General features: G+C 43.7%; 1 protein-coding gene across 1 annotated transcript in view; it reads right to left on the bottom strand.

Moving 5' to 3' along the window:
* LOC308244175 (maestro heat-like repeat-containing protein family member 1) overlaps nt 1-25745 on the bottom strand; it is a gene marked incomplete at both ends in the record, with an annotated part of 77209 nt that overhangs the window by 9755 nt on the left and 41709 nt on the right. The window contains 9 exons of the mRNA XM_080660161.1: nt 490-668; nt 7739-7804; nt 10282-10387; nt 11267-11389; nt 11747-11905; nt 23430-23603; nt 23918-24058; nt 24823-24970; nt 25164-25301. Of these exons, the coding sequence (XP_080516287.1) occupies nt 490-668; nt 7739-7804; nt 10282-10387; nt 11267-11389; nt 11747-11905; nt 23430-23603; nt 23918-24058; nt 24823-24970; nt 25164-25301 (1234 nt within the window). The remainder of the gene's footprint in view (nt 1-489; nt 669-7738; nt 7805-10281; nt 10388-11266; nt 11390-11746; nt 11906-23429; nt 23604-23917; nt 24059-24822; nt 24971-25163; nt 25302-25745) is intronic.

The following is a 25745-nucleotide window of genomic DNA, read 5'->3' as shown; positions in this document are numbered from 1 at the left end:
TACCCCCTAACCCCAAAAACTAGGAAGGAAGCCATTTTGTTTTAGAATGGAAAAACAACGTTTATTTACAAATGTATAGACTGATAGCTAACAGTAGCCTAGGGGAGACAAAGAACAAGGAATATACTATATCGTCTAAGATCAAAACTACCTATTTGGGGTTAAACCAAAGTAGCCCATCCAGTTGGACAAAAGGTGGCAGAGACTACGGTAGAGTCAAGCACTGACATCTGGATAAACAGCTGGAAAAGGCTTTAGCCACCAGTTCTAAATGTTCACAGTGACCAGGAGCAACTTGTTTTTGGATCAATTCAGTTTCTTCAGGGGGACTTTCAGACTTTGGTGCTTGTGACTGTGTTGACTTTTTTAAGTTGCCTATTATAAGGGGAGTATTTTTTACCCTCCCTTGCACCAGGTGCACAGTAAATTTAGAGGGCCTAGGAGCCAATTCCTCTGCCTATCGGTATCGTTGTCTCCTTCCCGTCTGACAGTCTTAAATAGGTGCCTCTTTCTTTTTCGGGCTTTCCTGCCAGATAATCTGAAGAAGCGAGTAGTTATAATGGAAGTAGAGCTGTCCTCAGGATTAACATATTCCTCAATATTTTGCAGAAGAGTATTCACCAATATCTGGTTAGATTCCACAGGATCATTCTTCATACTTTCAAGAGCTGAAACCAGAAAGGAAGTCAACTCAGATTCTCAATCTTCAAAGACTGTTTACACAAACACCATTGTTTTCCACCCCACATGACACATTATAACTTCAGTTAGAATACTTTTTTTGTCACTGTAAAAGTAATATTGTTTTATTGTAGAAAATGTTCAAATACAAATTGTTTTTTAAAAAGGAAAGGAAGAGAAAGCACTCAAACCCAGAAAAAAAAAATGATATTCTCATACCTGTCCTTGCAGTATTTCCTAAATATCTAATATAGACGCTTTTTTTTTTTACAAAAATAGGATTAACATTTTTTTCTTCCCATAAAACATTACCCCATATAACATAATATCCAATCACATGATTCTACCATAATTTCTTTGATGAACACCTTATTAGTGAACAATAAGGCTGTTTGCAATTTTTCACTGTTATAAACAATGATCAACAACTATTAATTGAGATTTACTATCATCAAGCACTGTGCTATGTGCTGGAGATACAGTGGTGAATAAGAAAGACAGATTCCCCACAGTCACTAACTTAACATTCTAGCTCAGCTGGTGTAGCTCGTTAGTTGAGCATCAACTTGTGAACCTGGAGGTCACAGTTCGTTTCCTGGTCAGGGCACCTGCCAGGGTTGCAGGCTGGATCCCCAGTGTGGGGTGTGCAGGAGGCAGCTGATCAATGATTCTCATCATTGATGTTTCTATCTCTCTCTCCCTCTCCCTTCCCCTTCCTCTCTGAAATCAATAAAAAATATATTTTTTAAAATAGAACTTAATAGGGAGAAACCAAGATGGCGGCATAGGTAAGCACTTAAACTGCTGCCTCGCACAACAATTTCAAAACTACAACTAAAAGACAGGACAGACACCATCCAGAACCACAGGAAAGCTGGCTGAGTGAAAATTCTACAACTAGAAGCAAAGAGAAAAGCTCACAGAGAATTGGAGATACGGCAAAGGGTCTTTGTGCGCGCAGAGAGGAAGGGTGGCTGAGAGCCTGGCTGATTTTCTTTGGCGGAAGGGGGAAGGAAGACCCCGACCGCACTGAACCCCAGTTCTGACTGCACTGAACTCCAGTTCCGGGCGAGCCCCTGGGGACCCATGGTCTTACAGGGGGAGTCTGGACTCTCGGGCGGAGACTCGGGAGCCGGGGAAGGCAGAGGTCTGAAGGTACGCGCGTGCGCGCAAGCGCAAGGCTGATGGGAAGCCAAGACTGTCTGCTCCGCCCTGAGACTCCACCCCATCCAAGTTGAGCACAGAGGCTATTGCAATTTGGCAAGTCTAATCCTACAAGGCTGTCTCCAGCACTGAACTTCTCCCAGCATAGACACAGCTGATCCTTACAGCCAACTGGCCTGGAGGTCAATTCCTCCCAGTGATACCAACAGCAATCAAGTCTTAAGTACAACAAGGCTGTACACACAGTCCACAAAGGGGTGCACCAAGAGTGTCCACCTCAGGTTAACTGGGGAGGCCGACTCACTGGGCCATATAGGAAACCTAGCACACAAATCTACCCTACCAACTCAGGGAAGCAGTGAAAATGCGGCATCAAAGAAACAGATCACAAACGAAAGAAATGGAGGAAAACAAACGACTGGATATAGAATTCAAAACCAAGGCTGTTCAAGAATATCCTAGAAAAGGCCGATAAATATAACGAGACCCTCGAAGATATGAAAAAGGACCAACTAGAAATTAAACATACACTGACTGAAATAAAAAATATTATACAGAGACCCCAAAACAGACTAGAGGAACACAAGAATCAAGTCAAAGAACTGAAATACAAAGAAGCAAAAAACACTCAACCGAAAAAGCAAAAAAAAAAAAAAATCCAAAAAGTTGAAGATAGTGTAAGAAGACTCTGGGACAACTTCAAGTGTACCAACATCAGAATTATGGGGGTGCTAGAAGAAGAGAGAGAGCAAGATACTGAAAACCTATTGGAAGAAATAATGACCGAAAACTTCCCCCACCTGGTGAAAGACATAGACTTACAAGTCCAGGAAGCGCACAGAACCCCAAACAAAAGGAATCCAAAGAGGACCACACCAAGACACATCATAATTAAAATGCCAAGAGCAAAAGACAAAGAGAGAATCTTAAAAGCAGCAAGAGAAAAACAGTTAATTACCTACAAGGGAGCACCCATACGACTGTCAGCTGACTTCTCAACAGAAACTATGCAGGCCAGACGGGAGTGGCAAGAAATTTTCAATGTGATGAATAGCAAGAACCTACAACCAAGATTACTCTACCCAGCAAAGCTATCATTCAGAATTGAAGGGCAGATAAAGAGCTTCATAGATAAGAAAAAGCTAAAGGAGTTCATCACCACCAAACCAGTATTATATGAAATGCTGAAAGGTATTCTTAAAGAAGAGGAAGAAGAAAAAAGTAAAGATAAAAATTATGAACAACAAATACATATCTATCAACAGGTGAACCTAAAAATCAAGTGAATTAAAAACTTGATGAACAGAATAATCTGGTGAATATAATAGAATCAGGGGCATAGAAAGGGAGTGGAATGATAATTCTCAGGGGGAAAGGGGTATGGGTTCAGGAAGAGACTGGACAAAAATCATACACCTATGGATGAGGACAGTGCGGGGGGAGGTAAGGGCAGAAGGCGGGGTGGGAACCGGGTGGAGGGGAGCTATGGGGGGAAAAAGGAGAAACAATTGTAATAATCTGAATAAAGATTAAAAAAAATAATTAAAGAATGCCCATGTGCCTTCCCAGGGGGATCTCTACAACAACAACAACAACAAAAAGAACTTAATATTCTAGTGGAGGAAAAAACAAGTAAACATAAATTAAGTGCAAAGAAGGAAATTTAACAGAATGATGAGAACAACTAACTGGGAAGGACCCCTTTAGACAGGCCAGTCAGGGAATGCCTCTCTGAGAAGGTGACATTTGAGCTGAGATGCAAAGAATGAGAGCCAGCCTCTAAGGCACCCCCATGAAGATAAGGGCAGAAACTCTCCCAGTGGGAGGCAGGGATCCAGTCATAGTGCAGAAAATGGCCAGTGTGGCCGCCCCTTCTAGTGAGGAGGGACACGATGTAGGCTAAGGGTGGAGAGAAGTCAGAAGTCAGATTTTTCAGGGCTTGTTGCCCAGGGTAAAGGACCAGACTTTGACCCAGAGGGCAGTGGAAAGCCACTAAAGGAGTTTAAGCAACGGCGTGATATGATCCAGTGTACAGGTTTCAAGGAGAACTTGGCTGCTGCATGGAGAGTAGTGTAGAAAGAGTAATAGGATGTCGGGCTGTCAAAGTGGTGCAGTTAAGGAATGGGGGTGCATAGATTAGAGTTGAGTGGGAACAGAGGGATGGAGACAGGAAATTACTTAGTGCAAAGGGTAAAAGGTAAGCACTTAAACTGCTGCCTCGCACAACAATTTCAAAACTACAACTAAAAGACAGGACAGACACCATCCAGAACCACAGGAAAGCTGGCTGAGTGAAAATTCTACAACCAGGCCCATCAAAGTCTATAGCTTCATGTTGATTTCATTTAGAACAGAAAAAAAGAGTTGGGCTTACACTATACAGAAAAACATACAATCCTTTAAAGAACCACTTCTCAGCCACAGGTTTGTTCGGCATTAGATATGAGTGAAAGTGTAATTAGAATTATTTTCATTGGGAAAAATTTCCTTCTATCTAGGTATTTGGGCATCTTTCTAGGAGGCTGGGTGGGAAGAGGAAGGCAAGGTGAGTTCTCTGATAGACGGAGGGGTCTAGGATTTCCATTCTGGATATACTTTCCCTGAAATTGCCCTATGGTAGCTGAAATTGGTGTCTACTATACAGTAGAGACCTTAACTGTAAAACCTAAGAGAAGGTAGCCGACATACAAAATGTCAGAGTCGGAACTGAAGCCAGGGTTCAAGCCCTCAGAGGGCAGATGCAACTAGCTCATCGCTAATGTACTGGCAGTAGCATGGCTACTCTCTGGGAAGCAACAAACAAACCGATTTTTCCTTGACCATAGCGACAAGTATACTCCCTACCTGCCCTACCAAATACCGCCCCCTTCCCTGGCCCAGAAGCCTGAGTCGGTTCAGCACAGATGTTTTGTGGGACATCTATGTGCCCAGCAAAGCTCAGTGCTTCCCATGTTTTGTGTTCAATCTTCAATGTTTAAGATTAGCACCATTATCCTCATGATGCAAATGGAGAAACTGAGGCACAGAGGCAAAGTAACTGGCCCAAGTTCACATGGCTCATTAGCAAGAAATCTAGTATTTGAAACTGCGTAAGGCTGACTTTGAGGAAGAAAGTACCCTTAGAAGTCATTTACCATTTTACTCTCCGGACAAAGAGCTGTAAAGACAACAAGGACTTGTTTATCTCCAGTTGTGTGCTAGGCATTTCCTCTGAGACAGGATTGCATCCTTTCTTCAAAAACAACATTCCCAAAGTATTATCTCACACCAGGCACCAAAACCTCTAATTGAGCTCAAACCAGAGGGCAAACCCCCTGAGGATAGGCATCTGCAACACCAGAACAGCAAACCTGTGGCATTCATGTCAGGACTTTCAGACAAATACATAACACTCTTAACTACAAAAGGGCTGAGGCATAGGAACAGGAGGTATAAAAGCAAACATTCTCTTCATCTTGTCTCTATACCAAGGAAGGAAACTGTGGTAAGAAAAATAGTGAAGAATAAATAATTCAAAAATCATTTCCATTTGGTACTGGAATGAATTATACCACCCACCATTGATCACAAGCAACCTAAACTCTTCTCACCGCCCATTAGCAGAGTTAAGAACTGTGTTCAATGCTGCACCCCTACACTCAAGTAAAACCCTAAATCTTTACCACGGCTAAAGGCCGCATGAATCTGGCCCCACTGCTGTTCTCTGATCTCCTCACCTCCTGCCATTCCTTTTGCTCACTCCGTGCCATCACATTGATCTTCTTGTTCTTCCTTGAACATGCCAAGTGCTTTTCCCTCAGATAGTCATATGGCTGACTCCCTCATTTCCTCTGGCTCTCTGCTTAAATGTCCCATATCGGAGGGGTACCCCTGTCCCCTCTCCGGCCCTTCTTACCCTTTGCCTATGGAGATAGTGACCTCCACAGTACTTATCTAACACCTATGTATTTGTGGAGGGTGTATTCCTCCCTTCCCCACTAGAATGAAGGCAAGGTTATCAGTTTTGTTCACTGCAGTATCCCATGCTTAGAATAGTGCATAGCATACAGTAGGTTTTCAATAATTAGCATGTAATTACTAGAGAGCAATGGCAGGGAGTCAGCAGAAGTACATCCTATATAAAACATTCAGGGACTGAAGGAGACAAAGGGTATTGAAAGGTGAGGTAAAACTTTCTCTTCTGATAGACATTGGGAATAGCAGATCCTCTTTCTCCACACCACCAACTCCCATTCCCTACCTCTTTTTTAGGACTCTGGTAAGATTAAGAATAACGGAGCCCTGGCCAGCATGGCTCAGTAGTTGAGCATTGACTCATGAACCAGGGGGTCACTGTTCCATTCCTGGTCAGGGCACATGCCTGCTTGTGAGCTCAATCCTCAGTAGGGAGCGTGCAGGAGGCAGCCTATTGATAATTCTCATCACTGATGTTTCTATCTCCCTATACCTCTCCCTTCCTCTTTCTGAAATAAAAAACAACAACAGACCACATATTTTTTAAAAAAGAAAAGGTAACCGTGAGTTGCTACTTGTTGAAATTGGGGTATGGGTACCTGGTTATTATATTGTTCTCTATACTTTTAAATAACACTTAAAAAATCTTAAAACAGCCAGAGGAAAAGGACAGATTACCTACAAAGGAAGAAAAACTAGAATAGCAGGCTTCTAGTTAGCCACAAAGAAAGCCAGGAAATGATAGTACAATGTCTTCAAAGTGCTGAGAGAAAATGACCGTTGGTCTAGAATTATATAACTAGTAAAGCTATCTTGCAAGGATGAGGGTAACAAGAAATTCTTACAAACAAAACAAAATCCAAGAGAGTATATTACCAAGATACCAGCACTAGCCCTGGCCAGGTGGTTCAGTTGATTGGAGTGTTATTCCCAACACCAAAAGGTTGCAGGTTCCATCCCCTATAGGGGCATGTACAGGAGGCAACCGATGGATGTTTCTCCTCTCTCTCTCTCTCTCTCTCTCTCTTCTCTCTCTCTCTCTCTCTCTCTCTCTCTCTCTCTCTCTCTCTCTCTCTCTCTCTCTCTTCCTTTGTCCCTCTGAAATCAATAAACATAGCCTCTAGTGAGGATTTTTAAAAAGGATACCAGCACTAAAGAAACCTCTAAAAGATTTACTTCTAGAAGGATGGAGAAAAATGACTCCTGAGGGATGGTCAGAGATACAAAAAGGAATGGTGAGCATGTAACACTTCATAAATCTATGATTTGTATAAATTAACAATAATAACCATAGCCTATAAATTATGGGTTAAAAAAGGAACTAACATATTGCCTAATAAAAGCCTGTAAGTTGGGAGAGGTGGTGATTGAAATTCATGTCAACATAGTAGGAAAGGTTAAAATGTTGTTGTACTTTAAACTCCGTTAAGTTCAACATGCGTGATAAAAGTCTACTTTGTAGTATCTAGTCTGGAGTAAAAATTACACTTGCATATAAGGAGGCATATATAGGAATGTTCATGGTAGCATTGTTTGAATAGCAAATAATTGGAAATAATATTAATATATCAAGTGTTCTATAAGTATAAATTTTAAAATATTTTAAGGCAGTAAAACAGAACACAAAACTGCATGTTCTTCAGGTGGGAAGGAACCATGTCTGCCTTACACACCACTGCAGGGTCAGCCCAGAGCACGGGACGAAGGGACAGTGATGGGAACGTGTTGTTAGCAGTGCTTTTATCTAACTGGTATGATGATAAATAATGTTACCTTTCTCTTCTCTTCACTTAAACTTTTATATGTAACATTTATACTGGTAAGAGTAAACTTTATTTAAAATAATGTGACATGTCCTTAAGGAATTCCACCTTCCTCCTTTCTATCTTGCCCCATCCCCTAATGTAACCCAGAACCCAGGTGCGAGGCACAGACTCACCATTTCGTAACAGCTGCACATCATCCTCATGTATGTAATGCAGGTTTATCTTCTCAGCTATTAATCCTAAAGACAGAACAGATGTAAAGTCCTTCCAGAATTCCTGGGCCTTTGGGCCATCCCTTTCCCCAGGCTCAGTAGTGAACAAGGATTTATAAACCAATTTTAGCAAGGAATGCATGTGAGAGATGCCTTGCTGGCTACATGTCAGGGTCCTAGTGAAAGAACAACCCTCAGAGCAGCTGTGACCCAGGTGATAAGTGGAGCTTGCGCCAAGGATGTTAGACTTCATGGGGCTTCCACATCAATGGAAAGATGGACAGAGGGCACAAGGCAATAATTTACAAAAATAAAACATGGATTGCCAATAAACAGGAAAAGATACAAAACCTAGCTGCTGATTAAAAAAAATTAACCAAAACAACAAGCTTCTTTTTTTTCACCTATCAATTGGTAATGATTTTAAAACCATATTACCTAGGGTTGTCAAATGTTTGGCGAAATGGATACTCATATACATACTGGTGACAAGAGAAAATGAATCTAACTTTTTAGAGGGCAGTTCCAACATCCTTAAAATTCTGCATATCCTTTGGGCCCAGCAATTCTACTTTTAAGAAATGTATCTTAACAAAATAATCATGATGACATGCAGAGATGTAACCACTGTGTCCCTGCCTATAAAAACAAAAGATGACACAGTCCCAATATTCAAAAATAAGAACTGGTTTCATAAATCCATCTATACAATAGAATTAATGTTATGTAGTCATTAAAAACAATGTTGATGAGTATGTAATGCATGTGTTTGTGATACAGATGTGGACCAAAGTTTATTTTTTAAAAGTTTGCCCTAACTGGTTTGGCTCAGTGGATAGAGCATCGGCCTGTGGACTGAAGGGTTCCAGGTTCAATTCTGGTTAAGGGCATGTACCTTGGTTGTGGGCACACCCCCATTAGGGGGTGTGCAGGAGGCAGCTGATCGATGTTTCTACCTCTCTATCCCTCTCCCATCCTCTCTGTAAAAAATCAATAAAATATATTAAAATAAATAAATAAATAAAAGTTCTATAGCTCCGCTGGATTGAGCGTCCAGTGATTGAATGTCGACCCAGGAACCAAAAGATCATGGTTCAATTCCCAGTCAAGGCACCTGCCTGGGTGGTGGGCTCAATCCCCAGTAGGGGACATGCAGGAGATAGCCAATCAAAGATTCTCTTTCTCCCTTCTTATCTCTCTATAATCAATTAAAAACATATATATTTTTAAAGTACTATATATATGTGTGTGCATATAAGTGTGTGTGTGTGTGTGTTTGTGTCTATGTCTGTGTAGCATATTTTTAAGAAAAAAAATTCTAGGGTGTTAGTAGTGGTTAAATCCAAATGACGTAAGTTCTGGCATTACTTATTGTCTTCTTTCAGGCAGTCTGAATATTTTATGCTTTCTAACATTAACACATACTGTTATCTATATACTTTATATAAAGGCCTAAGCAACCATCGCAACTGAACAGAAGACCAAATAGGCCGGCAGGGGGGTTAGTGAGGGGCGACCAAACAACTGAGCAGCAGGCTGCATGGGGCGACCAGGCCGGCAGGGGGGTTATTGAGGGGCGACAAAACAACTGAGCAGCAGGGGGCGCAGTTGGGAGCATCTAGGCTGGCAGGGGTGGGCAGTGAGGAGCAACCAGGCTGGCAGAAGAGGACAGTGAGGCGTGACCAGGCCAGTGGGGGGGAAGTTGGGGGTGACCAGGCCGGCATGGAGGCAGTAAGGAGAGACCAGGCCGGCAGTAGGGCAGTTAGGGGCAACCAGGCCGGGGGAGGGGGGGGCCAGTTAGGGGCGACCAGGCTGGCAGAGGGGGTAGTAAAGGGCAACCAGGATGGCGGGGGGGGGGGGGGCGCAGTAAGGGGTGACCAGGCCAGTGTGGGGTGGGTAGTTTGGAGCAGCTGGGGGTGACCAGGCCAGCATCAGGGCAGTTAAGGGCAATCAGGCAGGCAGGCAGGTGAGCAGTTAGGAGCCAGTGGTCCCGGATTGTGAGAGGGATGTCTGACTGCTGGTTTAGGCCCGATCAGGATCAGACCTAAACTGGCAATCGGACATCCCCTGAGGGGTCCCGGATTGGAGAGGGTGCAGGCTGGGCTGAGGGGGGATCCCCGCCCCCCCATGCATGAATTTCATGCACCGGGCCTGTAGTTATAGTTTAAAACAAATTATTTTGGGAAATCCATGGGGATTCAGTTGAAACAATAGTTTTTTCCTTCCAAATGCATACATTTCTCTTCCTCACACAGCAGCATGCTGACAAAGTGGGTAGATGCACACAGAGCCAGGACAAAGGCAGATAGCTTCCTCTTCCTCCCTAGGCCTTTCTAACACAAAATCTGGGGTCTAACAGCCCAACATCTCTAATCAGGTCAGAGCTAGGAAAGGATGTGACTGACTTCATCATACCATGGTTCTGGCTTAGCCCTTTAGCAAAAGGTCAAGGAGAGCTTTCCTGCTGGAGAGAAGGGAGGAATCAACAGGAGGGACCACCTTACCTATGAAATGGACTGCAGCTGTCCGTAGGAAGGACTGCGAGCTCTTCAGGAAGCTGAAGCTCTGAAACAGTAACTCCCCCACTAATTGTCTTTTGCATGTGCTCACCTGTGAAGTCAAAGAGGTGTAATGCTGACAAGGAGAGGGGGGCTGCTGGGAACTCTACTGGAGACCTTCTTGCAGCCATGGCCCTTTCACCTTGCCCACAAGCAGCAGCATTTTCTATCTTCAATCAGCTTACACTATTTGAACCTGTACACTCAGAAAGCCCCACCCCAGCAAAAGTGCACACTCAGCAGGAAGTTCATAAAGAGAATTTTGCTCTTTGGTACCAACATGATAAAGGAGAAAACAAATGATGTGGAGCCAGGAGACCCAGGTTTGAATACTGGCCCTGATGCTGGCCTCAGTTTTTGCATCTGAAGTGTTGAAATAAAACCTGCCTAACCTACCAATGGCTCCAATGGGATAACGGATGTAAAAGTGTAAACTGTAAAGTGCTCTGTCTATGTAAGGCATTCCAATTCACAATACTAGAATTACTCATTTAGTTCCCAACCTACTTGCGCAGCCCTTAAATGTTTACTTTTCAACAAGGATTCCTGTCTATGGCTTGTTCTTGACTTCACTGAGGTCACTGAAGCCACAGACCTTTACCACCATGACTGCTGATCTCAAGCCCTGAGGACTCCTGTCTATATCTCTCCCTCTAATCAGAAGGCTTCTATCCCATTGGCATTTACTAACCTTGCATGACGTCCCTAGCCACTGAAGGCAGAGTTTGGGATGCTAAGAGGATCAAATATGGAGAACCAGGGACTGGCATCCCAAATGTGGGTTCTCAGAGTTTGCTGATGAGAAAGAATGAGAATCAAGGAAAAGAAAGAATACATCTTCTGTCAGCCCTCTCCTCTTTACCCACCTAGCCTGCCAGTGAGTCCAAAGCATGCATATTGTAACCCGGCTTCCTCAGAGACTCTCACTCACCAGGTACTTGCATGTTTCTTCCAACACCTGGATGTGATCACTGAGGGTGGTATGCTGAAACATCTGTGTGAAGGATGACCAGCCAATCGCATTAGTCCACTCAGTAAGGGCTGCTCCACAGGCCTATGGGATGGAGACAAGGAAATCCTAAGTCTCACTCCTACAACTCTGCAGAGCCAGGCCAGACCATGAAACTAGCCCATAAGGGGTTTGGTTGAGATTAGTAGCTGGGATCAGGGGCCTTGATCATGTCAAAGTACATAAATAGCTTCAGGGAGCAAAACCATATCAGCCTAAGACTGATGGCACCCAATAGAGGGTAAAAGTGCTCAGATTCAGCACAGAAGATGACAGCAATGAGGTGTAGAGTGAATGCAGACCCCAGACCAGGCTCATGAAAGAGGACTAAAGGGAAGGGGCTGTGCTCTAGCAGAAAGGGTTGAATCAAGCTGAAGTTGGCAGGACAGAGGTCACCAGTACCTTGACCACCTCGGTGTTGTTGTCCTGAAAGCTAAGCAGCAGCGGCACTAAAAAACTGTACAGATGTTTCTGGATGGCGTATCCAGGCTTGAATTGGTTGACTCTATGTAACATGTGCCCAAGGGCAGAGATGGCTGTGATCCTCACCTGGTCCCTCTCCTGCCATGAAGAGCAAAATGGAGATGAGGAGGCTATGGTTTCCCTCTGGCCCTGCCTGGCTTGGCTTTCATACACCCACATTTCATTTTTCATGTCCAAAGGACACTGTTTTTACATACAGTAAAGGCAACATGATTTGTGTAGCTGAGTAATTCTCTTTAGCCCCCTAGAGCTAATAAGCCTCCTGGAGATATGGCACTGTGCTCAGGAAACTAAGATTATAATTTCAGTTCTGCCATGGATCATATCTACAACATATCACTTTATTCTATTCCGGGGATTTAGCTCAAGAATGCCAAATTTAAAAAAAAATTAATTGTTCTAGTTATGCTGTAATTGTTTAAATCTGTATTAGCTTGTGTCAATTAGCAATGATCACAAACAGCTAAACTTTACACACTTTCAAGAGTATAGTATATATTAATTGTACTAATATTTATTGAGCATCTATCATGAGCTAGGCACAGTACTAAATAGCAGGGATGATGGGACAAGACAGTTCCTGAATTTGTAGGATATGGAAAACAGATATTTCAACAAGTTGAATTATTTTTTGCACAAAACACATAATGGCTAAAAGAGAGATGATTCAATGTTAGTACTTTAATTTAAAAACAGGATCCAATACAGTGGTGGAGTAGGTGGAAGTTACACTCACCTCCTCCCAGGATCAAACCAGAACTAACTACAACTAAATTTTAGAACAATCAACCTAAATAACCAACTGAAGTCCAGCTGAACAGAAGTCTTATGACCAAGGATTTACAGAAGAAGCCACATGGAGACTGGCAGGAAGGACTGAGGCACAAAAAGAGCTGGCCCCACACGTGCAACAGTTGAGAATCTGGAGAGATATTTCACCTACAAAGGTCCACTCTCAGGAGCAACGGGCTCAACTCCACACAGGCTCCCCAGCCTGGAGCACCAGAACAGGAAGAGAAACCCACCTAAGACCTGGCTGTGAAATTCAGTGAAGATTCCATCTACTAGGGAGTGAAGGGAGTCTGCCAGAAACCCAGGAGTCCTCTTAAAAAGTCAGTGCAGAAAATGTCATTTGCAGCCACTCACCTTGGGCTCCAGTGGAGGGAAGGTGGCTCAGAGCAGACTGGAGTCATACAGGGAAAGACTGGGTTGTGTGGCTTCAGGGAGAGAGCTAAAGGGACAGCCACCAAGGTCCTTGTGTTGAATCCCTCTCCCACCACAGTCCACAGATGCCATACTCTTTTAGCCCTGACTGGGTTCTTGGGTTGAGCATTCCCCTCCACAGGGCATCAGCCTGTGGAATGCATTAGTACTGCCCTCCCAAATACCTGTATCCCTGCCCTGCCAAGCTGGCACCAGCCAGCCTGAGTTGGCAGTGCAGGCTTTCTTGGAGGGATCTTTAGGATGTCTAGGCAGACAAACAGAATGTCATAGACTGAGTTCTGTGGCTCTAGGGTGAGGGTCTTTTTCCCCTCACATGCGTGACTGGAGCCACCATTCCTGTGCAAAGCTGTCCATCCACATGACCAAATATTGGTCTGTTTTAGCCTGATAAACTCTGCTGGCCTTACCTGATGACGCCCTCAGACCCCACCCCACCACAAATGTCTGCAGGCCCCATGCAGGTGGCAGCTGGCAGCTGGCAGCTGGCAGATGGTCTTGGTGTACCATGAGACCTTTGCTGAGTGGCCTCAGAGGCAGCACTGGCTCCAAGTTTGTACATGTATCAACCTGGTGAATACCAATTGCCCCTACCTGATGACTCACTGAGAACCTACTTCAGTTTGCATATTGCCAGAGGCAGTTTCAGTAATTGGGCCTAACAAGTAGCCAGCAGGCATTTTGGCTCTTCCCACATTCACCCTTTTCCTGCAGAAGCTGTCACAAAAGGTGGATTGTTTGTAGCTCCTAACAGGTAGCCCAGGGCCAGTCACAGGTAGCATGTGATATTCACCAGCACCAGAGTCCCTCCCAAGAGGCCTCAGAACCTGGTGGCAGGCTTCAGACCACATCAGAGCACAACCCTATTAGCTCCACAAGTGGCATATCGAAAGGGAGCTTTTGGCAGATACCAGACCTTGCTGGGGTGAATTCTACTTCATGGGGTTAGACACTGAAGTCAGGGTCAATCCTCACAGTCAGCCAGCCTGAAGGTTAACCCCACCCATGGATGGGCCATCAACAATGAAGACTCAAGACAACCCTGGCTAGTGTGCTTCAGTAGGATGGGTGTCATCCCGTGCGCTGAAAGATTGCCAGTTCAATTCTTGGTCAGGTCACATGCCCAGAATGTGAGCTCAGTCCCTATTAGGGGAGCATGCAGGAGGCAGCTGATCAATGCTGCTCTCATACTGATATTTCTCCCTCTCTTTCTCCCTTCATCTCTCTCTGTAAGAAGAAATAAAAAATCTTTTTTAAAAAAGTCTCACCTACAACAGGAGGGCTCACGTAACACATTCCCGGAACACCTTGCTCGAGTGATGAGGGAGACAGCACTACCGAAACCCACAAGACACCTACTAAATAAAGCCACCATACCAAGATTGGGAGACATAGCAGATCTACCTAATACACTGAAACAAATACAGAGAGGTAGCCACCATGAGAATACAAGGAAATATGCCCCAAATAAAATAACAGAAGAAATCCCCAGAAAAAGAACTAAAAACAATAAAGGCAAGCAATCTACCAAATACAGAGTTTAAAACGATGGTTATAAGGATGCTTAATAAACGTACGGAAGAAAGAATGAACTCAGTGGAAAAAAAAATAGTAATAGGACACAGAAACTATAAAAAAGAACTAGTCAAAAATAAAGAATACACTAGAAGGAACCAACAACAGACTAAATGAAGCAAAGGATTGAGTTATCAATTTGGATGATAAGGTAGCACAAAACAGCCAATCAGAGCACTGAAAAAAAAGAGAATTTTTGTTGTTAATCTTCACCAGAGGATATTTTTCCCTTTAATTTTTAGAGAGAGTGGAAGGGAGTGGGAGAGACAGAGGGAGAGAAACAACGATTAGTTGCCTCCCGCACACTCCCCAACCAGGGCCAGGGATTGAATCTTTGACCAGAATTGACCCTGTGACCCTTCAGTCCATGGGCCGATGCTCTAACCACTGAGTAAGTCAGTCAGGGCTAAAGAGAATTTTAAAAAATGAGAATAGCAAAATTGGTCTCTCGGACAACATCAAGTATACCAATGCCTGCATTATCGGGGGCACCAGGAGGATAAGAAAGAAAGCAAGGGATTAAAAACCTATTTGAAGAAATAATGATGGAAAACTTTCCTAATTTTGGGAAGGAAAAAGACATACAAGTCCAGGAAGTGCAGAGAATCCTATACAAGATAATCCCAAAGAGAACCACACCAAGACACATCAAAATTATGATTAAAAAAAAAAACCCTCTCAGCAATGCAGAAATAGAGTGAACATACCATAACATAATAAAGGCCATATATCACAAACATGCAACTAACATCAAACTCAACAGGGAAAAACTAAAAGATCAGAAATAAGACAGAGATGTCCACTTCCACCACTCTTATGCAACATACTATTGGAAGTCATAGCCATAGCAATCAGACAAGACGATGAAATAAAAGGCATCCAAACTGGAAAGGAATAAAGCTGTCATTATTTGCTCATGACATGATACTCTATATTGAGAACCCTAAAGATTCCACCAAAAAAACTACTAGATTTTATAAATTAATTCAGTAAAGTATCAGGATACAAAATAGGTATTAGAAATTGATTGCTTTTTTTCTTTTCTTTTTGGTTGCAATTGTATACACCAATAATAAACTATCAGAAAGGAAACCTTAGAGAACAATCCCATTTACAACTGCATGAAAATAAAATAAAATAAAATAATAGGAATAAATTTAATAGAGATAAAAGAACCATACTCAGAAAACTATGGAAGGCATTAAAGAAACACACTGAAGAAGGTACAAATAAATGGAAGCATATACTGTGTTCATGGAAAGAAAAAATTAATATAGTTAAAATGTCCATATTACCTAAAACAATCTATAAATTTAATGCAATTCCTATCATAATATCAATGGTTTATTTCACAGAACTACAATAATCCAAAAATTTATATAGAACCAAAAAGACACCAAATAGCCAAAAACAATCTTGAGAAAGAAGAACAAAGTTGGAGGCATCATGCTACCTGATATCAAACTACTACAAGGCCATAGTAATCAAAACATCATGGTACTGGCAAAAAAACAAGCCAAACAAACAAATAAAACAACAACAACATAAAAATCAATGGAACAAAATGGAGAGCCCGGAAATAAATCCTTGCCTATATGGTCAAAGGAGTCAAGAACATACAATAGCGTAAAGACAGTCCATTCAATAAGTGATGCTGAAAAAATTGGACAGACACATAAAAAAAATGAAACTAGACCCTTCTTACACCATACATAAGAATAAATGGAAAGTGGATTAAAGACTTAAACCCATAAAACTTCTAGAAGGAAACATAGTAAAATCTCTGACACTTCTCTTAGCAATATTTTTTTTCCTGATATATCTCTTTGGGCAAAGGAAACAAGAAAAAATAAACAAATGAGACTACATCAATCTAAACAGTTTTTGTACAGCAAAGAAAACCATCAACAAAGTAAAAAGTCAGTCCAGCTGGCATGGCTCAGTGGTTGAGCATCAACCTCTGAACCAGGTGGTCACAGTTCGATTTCCATTCAGGGCACATGCGTGGGGTGCAGGCATGTGGACATGCAGGAGTCAGCCTAACAATGATTCTCTCATCATTGATGTTTCTATTTCTCTCTCCCTCTTCCTTCCTCTCTTTAGTCAATAAAAAATATTTTTAAAAAAGACAACCTACTGGAAAGAGAGGAAGAAAAGATGGTGGCTGGCAGGACAGAGGTGAGGGAAAGGAAGTGAATGAGGGTATGAAAGGAGAGTGTGTGGATATGTGTGGTGTGTGTGTGAGTGAGTAAGGGACAGTCAAATCTCACAGGAACAGCAGGGGCTGGCAGACCAGGCTCTCTTGGACAAGGAGAGACTACCACCGCTGCAGGCACTCCCTGGACTTCAGGACTCGGGCACGGAGCCCACGCCATATTGAAGGGGACAGAGGCCTTTTCTAGGAACTCATCAGAACCACCACCCAGACAGGACTTTGACACTTCCCACGACCCAGCAGCCACTCCAGCCAAAATCCTGCTACCCCAGCTGCAGACCCAGGGACCCTGGGACCTCCACCTCCAAAGGTGAACCTCTCGGCAGCAGTAAGTGCATCATTCCCCTCCCCAGCTGCAGAACTCCGGACACCACTTTTGCACATTTCCAGCTGCCCTCAGTCATCCAGGGCACACCACTCCTTAGAAAGCGCCTCAGAGCCACGGGGAGCCCCTGCTGGGTGTGATTCTGTACAGATAAGGGCGTGCTGCCCCGCAGTAGAAATTCTGAATAACTGCCCCCATACACCCCAGATGCTTAACTTCAGCACCAGGGCCCCTCGAAGTGCATCAGAGCTCTGCGCCAAACGCACCGTCAGCCCTCATGCGCATTTCCAACGGGCAGGCAAGCAGAGCCCATCTATCCACAGGGCACTTGTGGGAGCTGCTGTGAGTCCTTGCTGGGTGTGATCTTGGACAAACAGGGACACACTCCCTTGGCAGGAGAAATTCTGAATTCACTCATCCTGGATACCTGCACACAGAAACCTCAATTACGTGGCTTCAGTGCCAGGGCCTTTCAGAGTACTTCAGCGCCCCTCGCTGGCAAACGCAACACGGGTGCCCCTGTGAACCTCCACTGGGAGGGTGCACATATTCACCCCAGGTGCAGCAGCAAAATCTGAGTCTGCCCACTCCACAACTACAGTACTCTAGACACCACAGTTACGCCTTTCCAGAACGTAGGCCTCCTGAGACCCATCATCCCAACAGACGGTTCCTGGGTGCCATTATGAGTCCCCGCTGGACACGCTTGATTTCAATCAAGGGCACAAGACAGCAAAAATGGCGACACCCCTCTCCATTGCTGTTGACTTCTAGACACCACAATTGTACCTTTCCAGCTCACAGGCCTACATCAAGAGAACCCAAATAGCTCAAGTAGGGAGCTACACTAGATTACCAAGCCCAGGAGACCTGAGAGATCACAACAGTAGCACCATCTCCAAAAGAACCTGAGTATCAAACCAATCAGACCTACAATTAAAACGTTACAGCAAAACATGGGAAGACAAAACAGCAATCCCCAAAGGAAAGAAAAAGAGGAATCACCAGAAAGGGAGTTAAATGAAATTGAGGCTAGCAGCATATCAGAGAAATAAATCAGAGTAATGGTTATAAGGATGTTTAAATGGCTGGATGACAAATACACGCAACTTAATGACAAATACACACAACTCAATGAGAACTATAAGGAGCTGAATGAGAATGTCACCAACATGAAAAGGAACCAAGAGTAGATGAAGAACGACATAGCTGCAATAAAGAACACAATGGAAGGCTTAAACAGTAGACTAGAAGAGTCTGAGGACCGCATCAGCATATTAGAAGACAAGGTAGGAAAAAACACACAAACACATCAGCAACTGGAAAGAAGACTTAAAAAGCAAGAGGAGAGCCTAAGGGAGCTTTGGGACAACACAAAACAAAACAACATTTGCATAATAGGGGTAGCAGAAGGAGGGGAAGAGAAGCAAGGAATAGAAAACCTGTTTGAAGAAATAATGACAGAAAACTTCCCTGATATTGGCAAGAAAAAAACTATGCAAGTCCAAGAAGTACATAGAGTCCCAAACAAGTTGAACCCCAAAAGACCGACACCACGACACATCATAATTAAACTGGCAAACACCAACGACAAAGTAAAAATCTTAAAGGCTGCCAGAGAGGGACAGAAAGTTACCTACAAAGGATCTCCTATGAGAATATCAACTGATTTCTCAACAGAAACACACCAGGCCAGAAGGGAATGGGATGAAATATACAAAGTCATGCAAAGCAAGGGACTGAATCCAAGAATACTATACCCAGCAAGGCTAGCATTCAAAATTGAAGGTGGAATCAGGAGCTTCACAGACAAAAAGGACTAAGGGAGTTTATTACCACTAAACCAGCAATGCAAGAAATGTTAAAGGGGAGAAGGAAAAAATGGCGGCAGAATAGACAGACATGTCCCGAGCCTTGTCCTGGAGCAGATAGAAAGAACAGCTGAGGGTCGCACGGGGAGTGTTTGTTGGTGAATTGAGAGACAGCTATACTCCAGGAGACGGTGCAGGACTGCTGGAAGAAGCTCCCCTGACCGGGCAGCCCCCACTGCTGCTGGGTTCCCTCCTGGAGCAACCGGGTAGGACGCGGAGACCATGCCATCTTGAAGGGGAAAGTGGATGTTATCGGAAGCCTGAAAATCTACAACTGCGGCACCCACCGAACAGCTGTGAACCTCAGCGCACCGGTCCCCAATTAGCGCGAACACGCAGATTCAGAGAGCTCTACTCTCCACGACGGAAAGGTCAGAACTCGTCTGGGATAAGGTGAGGTCTCTGCTCTTGTACCATCTGAGTCTGCCCTTTGAGAGTGTCATTTGTGGGTGTAGTTGGGTGCTGTTCTGGTGTAGTCTGAGGCTGAACACTGGGTGTGTTGGTTCTGGGACCTATTGAGAGGTGCAGGTCAAGGTTATCTGCTGCTTGTGACATGTTTGGGGTCACCTGGTATTAGCTACAAAGTGATCTGCAGATGTTTGCCACTTGTGGTGGACTTGGAGGTGCCTGGGAGAGGATAAGATGCAAACTGAGGCCAGATGCTGCTGGTGCGAGGCTTGGAGATGCTTGGTAAGTGGGACAGGGCATGCCAGGGCCAGATGCTGCTTGTTTGGGGTTTGTGAACCTTTGAGATATTTTTAGAAATGTTGCCATATGCCAAAACAAGCTCTTTGTATGAAACAGTGTTAACCAGGTTGAGGGAGACTCAGATCTGATGCTTGCCTACACATGCAGGGGGAGGAGGGCTTAGCAAAGGAACAGTAGCTTCTGCCATCACTTCCTCTGGGAGACAGCTGCCCTTCTAGCTTTTCCCTGAAGCCAGATAAGTCAGTTCTACCTTTGGCACCTTTTGAGGTGCTGCCCCAGTGCTGGAGATCAGAGCAAGTGAATCCATCAGCGAGTAATTCCATGCAAAGGCCCTTTAAGAGGAATGCCTGGGATTCCAGAAGCACCCTCCCTCCCCTTACTGAGCCACCATCTCTACTGGTTTTTATAGTCATAAGTTATGGGGACTTCTCTTGTCAGCACTGGAACCCTGGGCTGGAGGGCCTGGTGTGGGGCTGGGACTCCTCACTCCACAGTGGGAGACCTCACAGCTGAGATATCTCTCTCCATCTTTAACCAGTACATGTGGGTGTGGGACCAGCCCATTCCATACCTCTGCCCCTCCTACTAGCCTTGATGTGGCTTCTTCTGTATATCCTTAGCTTTAGGGCTCTGTTCAGCTCGAATTCAGGCAGGTATCAATGATGGTTGCTCTGTAGCTTAGTGGGAATGTGGTCATGGGAGAAGGGGAGTACAGTGTTTACCTATGCTGCCATCTTGACTGGGAGTGAAAACTACAGAGTTTTAACTAAGTCAATTTATATGACTAGGTGAATGGGAAAGCAGCACCTAGAACCCAAATTTCACAGCCCTTGCCTGCGTCAGTGTTCTTTTCACTTTCTAGGATGCCATTGTGTAGATAATGACCACTTACTATTTCTCAGTTATACCATAAATCTTGATTTACCATTCCAGCAATATGGACGATAACCTGACAACCTTCCCGTTATAGACGTCTTAAAATGCAAAATAAAATATACCAAAAAAATTTAAATAACTACAATTTCAAGAAAGAGAAATTCCCAGTGCCAAAGATAAAGAGGCTGCTGACACTGCAGCTTCCATGGGGTAGGGGGATATCACTGGTTTCTATAGCCTAGGGGTCTGGCTTTTCATATCTATTGGTCTACCCAACCTGCCCAGAAGGCAACCAGAACCTGTGAAGCAAGCACCATAGGCCGACAGAATGCTCCAAGAGAAGTCGTCTAGTTAACCTCAAAGAGCCAGAAAGGGAACTCACACTGCTCAAAGAGAGTGGGGAAATCCCTCAGTTTTTTTTCTCCTCCTGTTCTCTCATGCCACAGCCCCCACACAAACCCTGGTGGGAATCTATAGGAGCCAAAACTTTGAGGGAGGGAAACCTTACTCTCCATTTGAAGGAGCTGAGACCCCAAGAGGATGGACAAACCTCCATTTCTTCATTTCCTCTCTCTGCCTTCATGCCAGTTGGCCCAAATGTAGGCACAGTCACAGACGTCCCTGGCATTGCAGGGTAACTAAAGCCTCAGCTTTCTGGCCAAACAACTGGAAAAAGGGAGCCCCAGGGAACTGTAAAATCAGGGAGGTTATGGTGAGGGAGGACCTTGGGAAAGTGAACATTCAAAGGGGCAATGGCTCGATATTCAGACTCACATTGAAATTACACTGTGCACACAGAAGGCTAGTCAGAACTTGCAGCCTGAACTTAAGTAGGCCAGTTGCCTTCTAAAGCAAAACTATGAGCATCCTCCATAGGATTTCAATGAGACTCAGAGTCACATAACTTAATATTTATAAAGATGCAATCAAAAATCACTCTGGCCAGTTTTTCTCAATGGTTAGAGCATCAGCCTGTGGACCGAAGGGTCACAGGTTGAATTCCTGGTCAAGGGCATGTACCTCCATTGCAGGTTCGGTCCTCTGCACGAGCAGGAGGCAACCAATCAATGTGTCTTTCTCACATCCATATATCTCTCTCTCTTTTTCTCGTTCTCCCTTCTCCCCCTTCCACTCTCTTTAAAAAAATTATCAGTAGAAAAAATATCCTCTGGTGAGGGTTTTTAAAAAAATCACTCTATATGTGAAGAGCCTGGAAAATTTGACTCACATGGGAAAAGACAACTGATATGCCAGTTAAGATGAAACAGATGTTGGAATTATCTGTTATAAATCTTAAAGGAGTTATGATACAAAATACTCCAACAATAACACTGAATAGCCTTGTAATAAATACAGAAATAAAAGCCTCAGCAAAGGAATAGACAAGATAAAGAAAAATGGGAAATTTTTAAACTGATAAATACAAATTAGCAAAACAGAGATGTCAGAGGAAAGACTCAGTGAACTTGAAGACAGATCAATAAAAATTATCCAATCTGAACAACAATGAGGAAAATTATTGGAAATGAACTGAATCTTGGGACTGATGGGACAAGAGCAAAAGGTCCAACATTTCTGTCATCAGATTTCTAAAAGGAGAGGCAAAAGAATGTGCTGAAAAGTTTTTGAAGAAATAATGGCTACAAACTTTTAAAGTATGGTAAAAGACATAAATATAGAGATTTCAAGAAATTCAGGCTAAACCTAAAAAAATTCATGCCAACACATCCTAAACTGCTGAAAACTAAAGACAAATGTGAGACAAAATAAAGACATTTTCAGACAAAGACTGAAAACTTTTGCTATTAACAGACCCTCACTGAAGGAGCCACAAAGAAAAAAGAAGAAAATCAATCTAGAAGGGAGGAGAGAGCTATAAGAAGGAAAGGTAAATGAAGAAATGTGTAAACAACATCTGGGTAAATCCCAATAAGTATTGACTGTATAAAATAACAACAATGGTGGTGATTATGTTAAACACCAAATTTGGGGATTTTAAAAGAATGTGAAACTAAAATACAGACAATATTAATAAAATTAATAAAATGGGGGCGGTGTAATCAAGCTTCTAAGGTTCTTATATTGTTTGCAGGAAGGGTAAAGATTATCTTTTTGCTTTGTCAAGTCAAATATACATGTTGGACTTTAAAAGTAACAGAAAAATAGATGAATCATGGAGTGTTCAGGCTCTTAGAGATTATGAGACTGATACAAAAATAATTCAAATCCAAGGTTCAAATATTAAAAATTGATAGATGCCAGAACAGGAATAGTGTAAGTAAGCATACATCTCTGATTTGAAATCCCTTCAATTCAAAATGTCTCTGATCTGTAAAGAGGGTGAGAGATGGAGTGGGCTGTTATTGGCCTGGGAAATTCAGATTTCTGAGCCTTTGGGTTCTTGTAACAAGGCTCCTAGCATTCTAGGGTCCCTGTGTTGTTTGGAAGGAGGGTAGAAGTTATGAGTTCTTCCCCCACTCTTCAAGTCTGCAGGGGAAGATCATTGGAGTCAGAACCAATTTTACATCAGTATGTCACATTTTGCCCTTCACTGGCTCTTTCAGGGAATATGTGGTAAGAGAGCAAGTGGATGAGTGCTACACCTGTATGTAATAGGGAGTGAATTTTGGACCTGTCTAATGTACTGCTTCAAGTAGCCAAGTCTCCTTTTATCTGCCCCTCAGTGATTTTACCCTTCCACCAAGTCCCATAGCCCTGCCCCAGTACCCTTAATTCAGCTTCCAGGGTTCACCTTCAGCCCCAGCCCATACTATACTGTTTCCAACTAATCCTAGGGACTTAGACCCATACATCATTGATGAGTGGACGCAGATGCTTCGAAATGCTGCAGAACACCGCCTTGACCTCCCCTCCTTGCCCATGGTAGATGATGTTCCGTAGGGCCTTCACTGCCTGAACTGTCACTCGCGCCTCACTCTTCAAGAAGTCACGCAAGAATGGAACCAGGCTCTTCAGAGACTCTGACTATTTGGAAGAAGGCAGAGATCACTTACCCTCTGGGGATCATGCAACACTTTAGGGATAGGGTTTTGAGAAAACAGATGGTGCGTAAAAAAACACAGACCTAGGGAATCTAGGGGCTGGATGTGCAGAGGAAGTGGAAGGCTGGTGCTCAGGGTATTTGGGAGGTTAGATGGCCAGGCTATGTAAGTCTATAAACTGGATGTTGTACTGCCTTAGGATGTGGGGTTGAGAAATATACTAAGCTCTGGGTAATTAAGAGACCCTAAGTGGTTCAGAGACTAACATTTGATTCCCATTGGGACCCCCACTTTTACTTGTCTTGGATGCAGTGCTAGGTTACTGATTCCACGGAGTCCAATTTCTTTCATGATGAGGTTGGGCTCCTTAATCCACTTGACTAGATTGCCCACAAAGTCTTGCCCCAGAGTCTGAGCGACTGATCGATGCCAGAGGAGCTGTGGAAGCAAGGATACTACAATGATGGATGGAGAAAAGGTCATGGGTACCTGATGCCTCTCTGGCTCCCCTCAGGCCCTATACTCAGGTAAGAACTGTGACCAGTTGAGAGCAGTGGTAGATCTGTGCACATGGGGTAGAGTCTAAGGCAGTGGTTCTCAACCTTTTTAATGCCGCGACCCTTTAATACAGTTCCTCATGTTGTGGTGACCCCCAACCATAAAATTATTTTCGTTTCTACTTCATAACTGTAATTTTGCTACTGTTATGAATCGTAATGTAAATATCTGTGTTTTCCGATGGTCTTAGGCAACCCACAGGTTGAGAGCCACTGCTATAGAGCCTAAGACCATTGGAAAACACAGATATTTACATTATGATTCATTTAACAGTAGCAAAATTACAGTTATGAAGTGGCAACGAAAATAACTTTATGGTTGGGGGTCACCACAACATGAGGAACTGTATTAAAGGGTCGCGGCATTAAAAAGGTTGAGAACCACAGGCAATGGATAACGCTGATAACGTTAGCATTTTGGGCCCAATCCTGGGATCCTAAAATCATTCTGGGGGGACTAATGTTGCTGTTCCCCTCCCAGGCAGGCTTTTTTTTTTAACCAGGCTCTGAAATGGCAGGGAAGCAATCCACACTCAATTCTATTCTTTCCACTTTCTGGGGCAAGTTATTTAACATTTCTGTTAAATGTTCCTCAGCTACAGGAAATGAATGGCTAGGGCTGCGGTCCTCTCCCCAGGCTTTCACCTGTGCATAGATGGTCCTGGCCAAGATCTTCCGACGATAATCTACGCTGTCGAGGAGGTTCTTGGCAAGGTTCAGAATTCGGTGCAGCATGACTGGTTCACAGTTCTTCACAATGCCGCTGGGGTGGGGCAGAGGAAGCCAAGAGTTGCTGGGTGGGGAGTGGGCAGTGGTGGAGGGGAGGTGGCAAGGGAACAGTATGCACAGAACAGGGAAAATGTGAAGGCTGAGGTCTGGGAGATGAGGAAGGGAGGGTTAAAGGCTGCTATAGTTGAGTGCTGTGCCCTGGAAAATTGGGACTGGGGGCTAGAGTGGTATTAGGCATGCTGGGGAAATGGTCCCACCTTGTCAGTTCCATGATCCCTATGTAGTAAAATTTAGGGCAGGACAGAAGATCCCAGCACTTATGCTCATCTGCATAGACCACCACTCCATCATATGCAGCTGCGAACAACACCAGCTTCACCACCTCCAGGGCACAACTGAAGGCCAATCATCACAAGGTGTGTGAAAAGAAGGAACAGAAGGATGGACAAGGTGTTATGCTGTAGTTTGCATCCTTATCCTGGCAAGCCAGGAATCAGTTCTCTAATCTGGTAGCTAGCTGGATCCTGCTTTCCAGCTGATGATAAACCATGGCAATATGAAACCCATCTCCAATTGTTTGTCTGCTCACCGCTTCAACCTTGGTGCTCATCCAACCACAGAGTCTTGTAAAGAGACTATAAAGATATGCTAGTGCCTCAGCTTTCAAATTCTGCTCTCCAGGTGTAAAAGGGTTAGGATATCTCTTCACCTCCACACCAACCTAACCAGAATGTCACTGGTTACTGGTTTTCTTTATTTTCTTACTGTAAGATTTCACTTGAGTAGAATATCCTGACTTTTAAAAAAAAGTCTGACAACCACTTATTTAGTAGTTCAAC

The sequence above is a fragment of the Plecotus auritus genome, assembly GCF_963455305.1.
Source record: "Plecotus auritus genome assembly, chromosome: 3".
Taxonomy (NCBI): domain Eukaryota; kingdom Metazoa; phylum Chordata; class Mammalia; order Chiroptera; family Vespertilionidae; genus Plecotus; species Plecotus auritus.
Note: the sequence above shows the minus strand (reverse complement) of the source record. Positions and strands in the feature narration are given on the sequence as shown.